This window comes from Sphaeramia orbicularis, unplaced genomic scaffold (assembly GCF_902148855.1).
Source record: "Sphaeramia orbicularis unplaced genomic scaffold, fSphaOr1.1, whole genome shotgun sequence".
Classification (NCBI taxonomy): domain Eukaryota; kingdom Metazoa; phylum Chordata; class Actinopteri; order Kurtiformes; family Apogonidae; genus Sphaeramia; species Sphaeramia orbicularis.
Genome location: NW_021941464.1, coordinates 349,168 through 361,637, shown reverse-complemented (window position 1 = coordinate 361,637; position 12,470 = coordinate 349,168). Strand labels below are relative to the sequence as shown.

The 12,470-nt window shown below is 37.6% G+C and overlaps 1 protein-coding gene across 1 annotated transcript in view; it reads right to left on the bottom strand.

Annotated features, from left to right (window-relative positions):
- tecta (tectorin alpha) overlaps positions 1–11,698 on the bottom strand; it is a gene marked incomplete at its 3' end in the record, with an annotated part of 100,597 nt that extends 88,899 nt beyond the window's left edge. Inside the window, exons 1-3 of the mRNA XM_030129565.1 lie at positions 11,635–11,698; positions 3,351–3,490; positions 295–582 (exon numbers count right to left, since the gene is read on the bottom strand). Of these exons, the coding sequence (XP_029985425.1) occupies positions 295–582; positions 3,351–3,490; positions 11,635–11,698 (492 nt within the window). The remainder of the gene's footprint in view (positions 1–294; positions 583–3,350; positions 3,491–11,634) is intronic.
- Between the last annotated feature and the right edge of the window lie 772 nt (positions 11,699–12,470).

The window sequence follows — 12,470 nt, the reverse complement described above, 5'->3', positions numbered from 1 at the left end:
ACCAGAGTGGAAATAGTCTGGAATAGGACCTGGTACCAGAGTGGAACTGGTCTGGAATAGGACCTGGTACCAGAGCTGAGCCGGTTCCATGTAGAGGAAACGCAGCATAACACACTCCAGCACAAACTTCATAAGCTCAGATGTAACAGAATATCCAGGAAGAACACCACGAGCTAACAGTTTTCCTTTGCTTTTAGACTTAGCTATTTTGAACAATATTCTTATAAAATTTACAAAAAAACCCAAAAACCTGTACGACTATAAACTGAAAGTGAAAGCTGGTTTGGACTTAACCGGTGTGGTCTGGCTGCCTCCGTAGAAGGTGACTTGGTGCCATGTTGCGATAAAAACCCAGGTGGCGGTGAAGGTGGGCATGTTTTTGAAGTACTTGCGGACGTCTTGTGTTGCCCGTTCCAGTATTTCGGGCTCGGTGGACTCTCTGTAGTAGACGTCTCCACGGATACCGTTGTGCACATCGGCCCACAGTGGAGCGATGAAGGATCTGCTGTCGCTCAGAGGAAAGGCCTCCGGTGTGAACTGACTCACCTGCACGTTGAAGGAGATCACACCGTTGTTGTTAACCTGCGAAAAAATGAGCACAAGACTGAGTTATGGAACTTTTTTACCCCAGAACCAATTCACAATTACCCAAAGACGACTAGGGCTGTGGATCAGCAAGAATGAATGGATGAATTAATTAATTATCCCTCTGGTATCCAGGTGTGCCTTTTACGCACACTCTGCACTTCGTTTTAAAAAACTTCATATTATTTTTCACAATTTAAATAAGGTTAGAATTCAAAAGTTGTTCATTTGTTCATGATCTTTAAAATTCTGTCCACCAACTCAAATGTGCACATTGTAAACAAAAGAAAATGACCAGACTAGCATCTGTCTGCCCAGTGTGCAGAAAACGCACTATTTCTAACATTTGATCTGTATGATTAGGACTGACCTGGATTTACAGAAATAAAATCAAATTAGAGCAGAAAAATAAATCAGTATATAATATTTAATAGTTTGATTTATAGGTGTGCATTTTACGCACACTTGGTGACAGAAGTAGTATTTTTGAACATTTGACCTAGCGTGAAAAATAATAATGCAAATTAACCAGTGTTGGAGTTAATCACTGACATATGCCAGGATGAAAAAATCTAATAATATGTGATCCACTTTTTATGGAGTATACTGAAAAAAAATTATTTTTTTGTGTTTTTTGCATCAAAAAAATGGTTTGTTTCCATTACAAACACAGCATTTAAAGGGTTAAAAATGTGACAGTTATTGAGTATTTGGTATTTTTATTTACAGCTCAAGTTGATGAAATAGAAAAACGTGTAAAAGAATTAAAGACAAACTGTATGAACATTTTTTTTGACATTATTCCACAAGTGTGCCAAAAAGGAACACTAGGTGTTTAGTAAGGGCCTTGGTGGATGGGATACCAGAGGGTTAATTAATTAATTAATTAATTAATTAACTAATTAATTAATTAATTAATTAATTAATTTTTGGGTTTACATCAATCATTGTACTCAGAACATTAATCGTAATAAACATAAAAACCAAAAAAGGAATATTCTAGAGCATAAGCTTATTTTGTTGCCTATCCTTTTCACCTAATCCACTGCATACATCATCTTAAATGTGTGCAGCATCCAGCATTCACACCATAATAAAAAAAAAAAAAAAAAAACAAACTACAAAAACAGATCTACCATCTCAATTCAATTGTTCTGAATAATTTTAAACTTAAGGTACTTCTTTTTTTTTTTTAACTTCGCGAAAGGAGAGCATAACTTAAATGCATCATAAGAATCTGGTGATACGAAATCACAATACTTGGATCACGATACGATAGATCACGATATATCACAATACTGTTAAAACCACAATTTTTTATTGGTTTTGTTTTTTGTTTTTGTTTTTTATGATTATTTCCTTGAAGAATTGAATTACAGTAGAAATCTGCACAAATACTAAACACATTTTTATTTGATCCCAACAGGATCTAACGTTATATCACAGAATGTTCAAACTGTGTTCAAACTGAAATTACAGCAGTGGTTTTCAACCTGGGGGTCTGGACCCCATGTGGGGTCGCCTGGAATTCAAATGGGGTTGTCTGAAATTTCTACAAACTGATTAAAAAATAAATAAATTACTAATAAAAAATATGTTTTAATAATTCAATATATATGTCATTATAATTAAAACACCACACAGTTTTCTTAATAAAAAAAGCTGCATTTCATACATTGTATAGCCTAAGTGTTGTCTAAAATTGATGTTAATTTCCAACATTGTATAACAAAATATTACATGATCAAAAACAAATTAATTTTAGCAAAAAAACAAAAAAAAGTCTCCATTTTGAATGTCTGGGGTCGCTACAAATTTGTGATGTTAAAATGGAGTCAGGAGACAAAAAAGGTCGGAAAGCACTGCAGTCCAGTTTCAGATCCTGTTCAAATGTTCAGATTCTATTAGTTCACAACTAACACCAGAACAGGATTGGAGTTCAACAACATCTGCCTCTCAGACAGTAAAAAGTACTTTTAGGATGATTCAAAGAACCATTATTGAATAAAACAGTGTTAAATAATAATAAATAAAATATAAACAATAAAGAAAACCAAAAAACTAAAATGAACCTCCGCAATATCTGCATTTGAATAAATACCTAAAAATATCCACACAGTACTTTTTAATATCGATACAGTATCGTGAAATGAAGTATCGCGATATTTTGCAGAACCAATATTTTCTAACACCCCTAGATATATCGCAATATTTCATTTCACAATACTGTATCGATATTAAAAAGTACTGTATGGATATTTGTAGGTATTTATTCAAATGCAGATATTGTGGAGGTTCATTTTAGTTTTTCCTTTTTGTTTCTATTTTAGTTATTCTTATTTCACACTCTTTTATTCAATAATGTTTGTTGGATTGAACTCCAATCCTGTTCTGATGTTAGTTGTGAACTAATAGAATCTGAACATTTGAACAGGATCTGAAACTGGAATGTCTGGAAAACAGAATTTCAGTTTGAACACAGTTGGAACATTTGCTGATAGAACATTAGATCCTGTTGGGATCAGATACAAATGTGTTTAGGATTTGCATATTTTGGATGTAATTCAGTTCTTCAAGGAAATAATCATTTAAAAAAAAAGAAAAAAACCTGCCTTTTTAACAGTATCATGATATATCGTATGGTGATCCCAGTGTTGTGATTTGTATCATATTGCCACATTCTTGCCGACACACAGCCTTAGATATATCGCAGAACCTCTATTTTCTAACAGCCCTAAAGACGCCGTAACAACATTGAGGCTCACATAGATTGAACGGTAGGCGATATTGAAGAAAATGAAGGGGATGAGCAGAGTGATTTCAGGAGAACTTCCATCGTCCATCTTGGGGGTCTCTAGATCTCTATGGGCTGGTCCATATGGATACAGGAGATCCTGAATACTACCTGACGGAGAAAAACAACAGATGACAACTTCAGTATTCATGCAAGGGCAGTGGTGCAGGAAAGGCTCAATACCAACCCCCCTAGGAACCACTGAGCAGAATGTGCCTTTAGAACAGACCGACGGTACCAGCGGTGGGTGCAGGGGGGTCAAACTCATGTTAGTTCAGTTCCACATTCAGCCCAGTCTGGTCTGAGGTGGGCCGGACCAGGAAAATAATAACAGTGGAAAAAGTCAAGTTTCATTATGATCAGGTTTACATCTACAAAAATCTGAACAACATCTTAAGAAAAACAAGTGCCATTTTAACAATATTCAGCCTCAGATTATCAGTTTATCATGTACACATGTGCATTACATCTGACATTAACTATTACAAATACACAAAACATTTAACCCTTTCATGCACGAATTATGAGAACCTTAATCAAAATTTTTTCCTGAGTGTTTTTATTCCTCTTTAGGCATGAAAAAAACAATGTGATTGAAAATTTTCTTCTGAAAAACAAATAAATAAAATAAAAATAATTTGAAATTTTTTAAAAAACACATAAAAAAATAATGAAAAAAAAATTCTTATGAACCTATTTTTCATGAAGTTGCAAAAATGTCCACTCAGCTGGACACCACACATTTAATTTTTGATGCACAGAAACATGTATTTACTGATAAATTGTGTGAAAACTATGGGGAGGGCTTGAAATTCTGGGGGTTTATGCTCAGGAGAGAGCTACATAATGTTACCAATTCATGTCAGAAAAGATATGTAGTGGAAGATATGTAGTATGTTTAAAAAAAAAAAAAAACAACGAAAAGAACCACAAAATCCATGAACATACAAGAGAACAGCTGTAGAAGAGCTGTCCACTGTAGTGACCAGTATGCATGAAAGGGTTAAGAACAGGCAGAAGGTTGGTACAAGTGCATTTACTTCTCTTGAGACATTTCAGGCTTTTCATATTTAAAAAAAAAATAACAGCTTGTTAATATAAACATTTCCATGTAATTTTACTTTTTTACACTGAAACAAAGATCAAATTCGACTCAAAGTGATCCAAAAAAAGTCATTGAACCACAGTTGTCCTGAATCACAGCTTTGTTTCCGTCATTTCTCTGCTGGTAAACATTGGTTCCACTGTTGGGTTTCACACGGACGCTTATTGTGACGCACAAAGAAGCTTCAGTTCAGGAAAACTGCAACAGAATATTTCCCTTCAGTCAATTCAATTAATCGAATCATGAATTTTTGCATTCGCTTCCAGCACCTAATGGTTTAATGGTTTCCGCTCTACATTGTTTATCGGTTTAATATGATGGTATTTGACTGGCTCTGACCCACTGGAGATCTAATCGGTCTGAATGTGGAATCTGAATTTCAATCATTTTAACATCTTGGATTGTTCATATCTTCAGTGTAATTTTTGTATTTCAGAAATCCATCCTATGGGACAGACTGGACCATGGTTGTTATCGTTAACCAAAACGAACAAAATGACAAAAACTAAAATTAAAAAAACATTTTCATTAACTGAAATAAATAAAAATTATAATTAAAACAAAAAACAAAAACTAACTGAAACTGTATTGTGTGTTTACAAAACTAACTAACACAGATCAAAATTATGGATAAAACTTGCTTCGTTTTTGTCTTTGTCAATATTGATATAGGACAGGCCGTGAACATTTGGTCTCAGATCAGCGGTAGAACAGAGGTCTAGAAGTCAGGAGGCCAACGGTGAAAGGATGGAAAGTTTCAGTTTGGTTTTCATGGAAGTGAAACCTCCGACCTGCTGTAGGGCATGTATCCATGGTACCGTCCATGTGTTTGTGTGTGTGTGTGCTCAGTCAGAGCTGCCCTAACCCCACCCCCAAATAAAGGGTCCAGGGGAACCCCACTTATTTCTGTGAATAGGACGGAAGATCAAATATATGAAAAAACTGAAACTAATACTGAAACTAAAACTAAACTAAAACTAAGCATTCAGAAAAACAAATTAAAACAAACTGAATTAGAGAAAAAAAGTCCAAACTAAGTAAAACTAAACTAGAATGAATGGTTGTCACAGGGGGTGGGGAGTCAGCTTTGGAAGGAATTTGACTGGAGGGTTAAAATACGATTTTTCAGAACCCCATTCAAATCTTTTCTCTCTAAAAGTGGTGTTAGCAACAAGTGTTGGAGAAGCTGGGGTCTTGTCGGTGATCAGACACATATTTTGGGAGTGCCCCACTGTCAAACACTTCTGGACTAATGTAAAAGGCATGTTGGATAGCTGACTTAAAGTGAACCTCTCTGTGGACCCATTCTTATTTTTACTGGACATGTTCCCTGATGGTCTGTTCCACGACCAAGAATTCATACTACATCTTCTTCTGATGACTGCGAGAAAAATGATAACAATGTTATGGCTGAAACCTGAATCACCTACAATTGGACAATGGATACAAAAAATTAAACAAGTTTGTGTAATGCAGGGGTCAGCAACCCACGGCTCCGGAGCCGCAAGTGGCTCTTTCATCCTGGTGCTGAGGCTCCCTGTGGCTTTGGGTACATGAATAATGAGTATTTGATATAATTCATTATGTTTTAGTTCGTTAGTTTTTTATGTAATTTTCGATTTGAAGATTATGGCAATCTTTTAACATTAAAGTAAAACGTATTTCATTTTTTGTCGCTCAATAAAATAATGGCAAAAGCATTAAACCATCAGTTCCATTTGTTAGTGAATGAGGTTAAAGCCTGTATTCTGATTAGTGATGTGTTGGTCACGAACACAACAGCTTTTACAGTCAGCTATCCAGTGCTGAACCTCATAGAGGTAGCTTATATATATATATATATATATATATATATATATATATACACACACACACACACACATAGCATTAAGGTAAAAATGATATAAAAAATGATATATGCCGTTTTATGTTCATTTTAGTTGTCAAAATGGTTTTGTGGTCTCCGGTGTTTTCTTTTCTGTGGGAAATGCATCCAAATGGCTCTTTGAGTGTTTAAGGTCGCCGACCCCTGGTCTAATGGAACAGTTAACAGCACAGCTACAGCTGAAGACTCCCACCTTTGAAAGAAGATGGAGACCAGTACTCAGTCTTATTGGAATGGATATTTAAGCCTGGATGTTTGGTTTTTTTTCTCTCTCCTTTTCTTCATTGTAACCAAATATTTTATATTGTAATCTTGGGCCCAATCTCAGGACAAACGTTGTTACTCTGCACATTTTTTTTTTTTTGCTTTCTTCAATAAAAGTTAAAAAAAAAAAAAAAAAAAAAAAATAGAATGAAAAAAATCCAACACTATCTGAACCTTGGATTGAACCCTTTAGTGGGCTGGACTGGACCCTTTAGTGGGCTGGATTGGACCCTTTAGTGGGCTGGACTGGACCCTTTAGTGGGCTGGACTGGACCCTTTAGTGGGCTGGATTGGACCCTTTAGTGGGCTGGACTGGACCCTTTAGTGGGCTGGACTGGACCCTTTAGTGGGCTGGACTGGACCCTTTAGTGGGCTGGATTGGACCCTTTAGTGGGCTGGACTGGACCCTTTAGTGGGCTGGATTGGACCCTTTAGTGGGCTGGACTGGACCCTTTAGTGGGCTGGACTGGACCCTTTAGTGGGCTGGATTGAACCCTTTAGTGGGCTGGACTGGACCCTTTAGTGGGCTGGATTGAACCCTTTAGTGGGCTGGACTGGACCCTTTAGTGGGCTGGATTGGACCCTTTAGTGGGCTGGACTGGACCCTTTAGTGGGCTGGATTGGACCCTTTAGTGGGCTGGACTGGACCCTTTAGTGGGCTGGACTGGACCCTTTAGTGGGCTGGATTGGACCCTTTAGTGGGCTGGACTGGACCCTTTAGTGGGCTGGATTGAACCCTTTAGTGGGCTGGACTGGACCCTTTAGTGGGCTGGACTGGACCCTTTAGTGGGCTGGACTGGACCCTTTAGTGGGCTGGACCCTTTCGTGGGCTGGACTGGACCCTTTAGTGGGCTGGATTGGACCCTTTAGTGGGCTGGATTGGACCCTTTAGTGGGCTGGATTGGACCCTTTAGTGGGCTGGACTGGACCCTTTAGTGGGCTGGACTGGACCCTTTAGTGGGCTGGATTGAACCCTTTAGTGGGCTGGACTGGACCCTTTAGTGGGCTGGATTGAACCCTTTAGTGGGCTGGACTGGACCCTTTAGTGGGCTGGATTGGACCCTTTAGTGGGCTGGACTGGACCCTTTAGTGGGCTGGATTGAACCCTTTAGTGGGCTGGACTGGACCCTTTAGTGGGCTGGATTGGACCCTTTAGTGGGCTGGACTGGACCCTTTAGTGGGCTGGATTGAACCCTTTAGTGGGCTGGACTGGACCCTTTAGTGGGCTGGATTGGACCCTTTAGTGGGCTGGATTGGACCCTTTAGTGGGCTGGATTGGACCCTTTAGTGGGCTGGACTGGACCCTTTAGTGGGCTGGATTTGGCCCCAGGCCGCATGTTTGACGACTGTGGGTGGGTGGGTGAATCTTTACCTAGCAAACGCGGCACTGTTCTTTGCAGTCCTACTAAAAATGACTCTTATAGTAAGAAAAACGTACATTCCTGACACTGTGCAGAGCCTTTCTGCTTCTTCAGGTGCTTCTCAGAATGGTGGAATTACATCCTGGTTTGCTTCCAAACTTGTTCATGAGCTTTTCTCACAGGACTGTTAGCGACGACTGTCTCAGTTTGTAGGATTTGTGTGGGATTTTGGGAACTTTCCGTCACCGCTCTGCAACTAAACCTGGAACTGACTATGTGCCACTGTGAGCTCCAGTCCAAGGGCTGGAGGACCAATAGTCTTTGATCCCCAGTGAAATGAAACACCCTCCCCTGAGCTGCTGCTGGTTGGGCCAAGTGGAAGGGCCAGGAGGGGAACCTGGGACTGGGCACTGAGTCTGGATCTGGACAAGTCTGACTTCAAAAGCAGAGGACGGATTAGAACCACTGAAGTTTGGAATTCCATATGTGGGTTTACACCAAGGTTCAAATAGTTTAAGATTTTTCATTTGATTTTGATTTAATGTGATTTAGTTTGGACTGTTTTTTTCTGTAATTCACTTCGTTTTAATTAGTTTTTAGAGCAGGTTTGATAGTTTTTATTAGTTTTCATTTTTTTCTAAATGTTTAGTTGTAGTTCAGTTGTAGTTCAGTTGTAGTTTAGTTGTAGTTCAGTTGTAGTTCAGTTGTAGTTTAGTTGTAGTTCAGTTGTAGTTTATTTGTAGTTTAGTTGTAGTTCAGTTGTAGTTCAGTTGTAGTCTAGTTGTAGTTTAGTTGTAGTTCAGTTGTAGTTCAGTTGTAGTTTAGTTGTAGTTCAGTTGTAGTTCAGTTGTAGTTTAGTTGTAGTTTAGTTGTAGTTCAGTTGTAGTTCAGTTTTAGTTTAGTTTTAGTTGTAGTTCAGTTGTAGTTCAGTTGTAGTTTAGTTGTAGTTCAGTTGTAGTTTAGTTGTAGTTCAGTTGTAGTTCAGTTGTAGTTTAGTTGTAGTTCAGTTGTAGTTCAGTTGTAGTTCAGTGGTCTCTTTTTTCTTCTTCTCTGTGCTCCTATTCAAATCAATCCCAGACAGGACTCTGCTGCTTTAGTCTCCATGTTTCCAGGTAGAGTGGGGACCAGAAGACGACTGGAAACCACAAGTGAACACAAGTGACGGAGCAAAAAGTGTCGTATGGAGACAGCACAGAAAACTGAGAGAGACAAAGAAATCCATTGAACATCAATCTGACATTGACAAAGACCAAAACCAAGGGAATTTGATCCAGAATTTTTATCTGTTTTAGTTAGTTTAGTAAACACACAATACAGTTTCAGTTAGTTATGTTTTTTTTTTTGTTTCCTTTTAACCCTTTCATGCTCAGTGGTCACTCCAGTGGTCAGTTCTTCTCCAGCTGTTCTCTTGTATATTCATGGTTTGGTTGTTTCAGTTCCATATCAGCCAACACAGTGGACACTAATGTACCATCCCATAATAATCCACTGACATTCAGACCATGACTGTAACTTTGCTGTTCTAGATAAACCTGATCTGCACTCACAGGTTTGAGTGGAAATCAATTGTTAATTGTTCGACTGTCATTAAAAGGGTTTTTGTTTTTTTTTCCATTCCATATTATCTCCATGAAGTGAGTAATAATCTAGTATTAGAATACGTTAAAATGTGAGAAAACATCAGATTAGCAGCATTAAAAATGTTTTAATTTCAGTCTTTTCATATCACTTTCTGCTAATGGGTCAAAACACTGTATTCTAAATCCCTCTGATGGGACTTTTAGAGACAATTTAACCGACATGTTTACTTTTAAATTCATTTTTGCTTTAGTTGGACCATAAGGGATTATCCAAAACAAGGAGCTACTTTATATTGAAATAAATGTTGGAATGGCGATCAATTAAAGTTGGCTCTCTGATGGGACGTTACTGTGTTTTGACTATTGGGTTTTAAATACATGCTTCTTTGCTTCAAAAATTAAATGCATGGTATAGCTGAGTGGACATTTTTGTAACAACATGAACAAAAAAAACCTTGATTACATTGTTTTTTTTTCCACGCCTAAGGAGGAATAATAACACTCTAGACAAAAAATCTTGACGAAGGCTCACATAATTCATGCATGAAAGGGATAATTATAGTTTTTATTTGTTTCAGTTAACAAAAATGTTTTTTCAATTCTAGTTTTGGTATTTCGTTAGTTTTCGTTAATAACCTTGGGGTGAACTAAACTAACAAACTTAGATGCTCAACCTGAACAATCCAAAAATGTGCCTTCAGTACTTTTAGCCCCAGGGTCTTCAGTTACCTTTGGAACAGTGGGAGGAAGTTGGAGTACTCCAGTTACAGTTTTTATTTATTTCAGTTAACAAAAATGTTTTTACAAGTCTAGTTTTGGTCATTTTGTTAGTTTTCGTTAACGATAATAACCTTGCTTTCCGCAGCTGGTGTTGCCTTGTTGAACAACGGTGACATGTTTGGACAATACTTCTGTTCAGTGGTTCCAACCTTTTTTACTCCTGACTCCATTTTAATATCACAGACTACAGGCGAGCCCACACACTCAAAATAGAGACATTTTTTTGGCTAAAATTAATTTGTTTTTGATCGTGTAATAGTTTGGTATAATATGTTGCAAATAGGGATGTAATGATATGAAAATTTCATCTGACAGTTATTGTGACCAAAATTACCACAGTTATCATTATCATCATGGTATTGTTGAAATTGTGTTCAAAATGCTCAAAAAGTATTAATACACACACTGAAATAATTTAACCAAGCTGTATTTTGAAAAAAACAAACAAACAAACAAACAAACAAACAAAATAGATAAATAATGATAATAATAATAATAATAATAATAATAATAATAATAATAATAATAATAACAATAATAATAATAATAATAATAACAGTCCCAGTGTCCCTTCTGTGTCAGAAACATTCCCATATTAACCCTTAGTGGTCTGAGTCTATTCTGTCTGTTTTTCAGTCCTTTTGATTTGGCCTTTATATACTATAGAAACAAATGTTTACTATACCCATGTTTGGATCTGTTTTTTCAGCACAACTTCATCTAGATCATCTGTCTATTATTTTTTCACTTTAACCTACTATAAAAACACAAAAATATATAAAATCCTATTTGAAAAATGTCTATAATTTATTGCATAAATAACACACAGTTGCTTAATGAACCTTTTCAAAGACTTTAAAAGTGAATATTGGTTCCAAATATTAGGGATAGAAAATTAAAATTGTAATAAATTCAAACTATACTCAAATATTCGACATTAAAGCAGATCTTTACATAGGGTTTTTTCCCCTGAAAGTACGGTAATCAATTAGAATTTAAACAGTAATACTAACCGTCTGTGATTTTACTGCAGTTTATCGTTATACCAGTAATCGTTACATCCCTAGCTTTTTAGGCAACATTTAGACTATATAATGAAAATTTTTATTGGTAAGTTTTAATTTTTTATCAATTACTAGAAATTCCAGGCGACCCCACATGGGGTCCAGACCCCCAGGTTGAAAACCACTGCTTTAGTGGGATGTCAGGACCAAACAGGAGCAGTAAATGCCAGTGCAGTTCTCATGTAGATGTGGACCAAAGTAAAGATGAGCTTCTACCTCCTGTCTGTGCAAAGACGCTGAAGAGATGGAGAAGAAGGACTGGACAGCCACGCCTGACCATTCTGAAAGAAACACAAACAGACAGAAGCAGATCAGAGATAGACAACCACAGACAGAAGCAGATCACAGATAGATGACCACAGACAGACAGAAGCAGATCAGAGATAGACGAATACAGACAGAAGCAGATCACAGATAGACGACCACAGACAGAAGCAGATCACAGATAGACGACCACAGACAGAAGCAGATCACAGATAGACGAATACAGACAGAAGCAGATCACAGATAGACGACCACAGACAGAAGCAGATCACAGATAGACGACCACAGACAGAAGCAGATCACAGATAGACGAATACAGACAGAAGCAGATCACAGATAGATGACCACAGACAGAAGCAGATCACAGATAGACGACCACAGACAGAAGCAGATCACAGATAGACGAATACAGACAGAAGCAGATCACAGATAGATGACCACAGACAGACAGAAGCAGATCACAGATAGACGAACACAGACAGAAGCAGATCACAGATAGACAACCACAGACAGAAGCAGATCACAGATAGACGACCACAGATCACAGATAGATGACCACAGACAGAAGCAGATCACAGATAGATGACCACAGACAGAAGCAGATCACAGATAGACGACCACAGACAGAAGCAGATCACAGATAGATGAACACAGACAGAAGCAGATCACAGATAGACAAACACAAACAGAAGCAGATCACAGATAGACGACCACAGACAGAAGCAGATCACAGATAGACGACCACAGACAGAAGCAGATCACAGATAGACGACCACAGACAGAAGCAG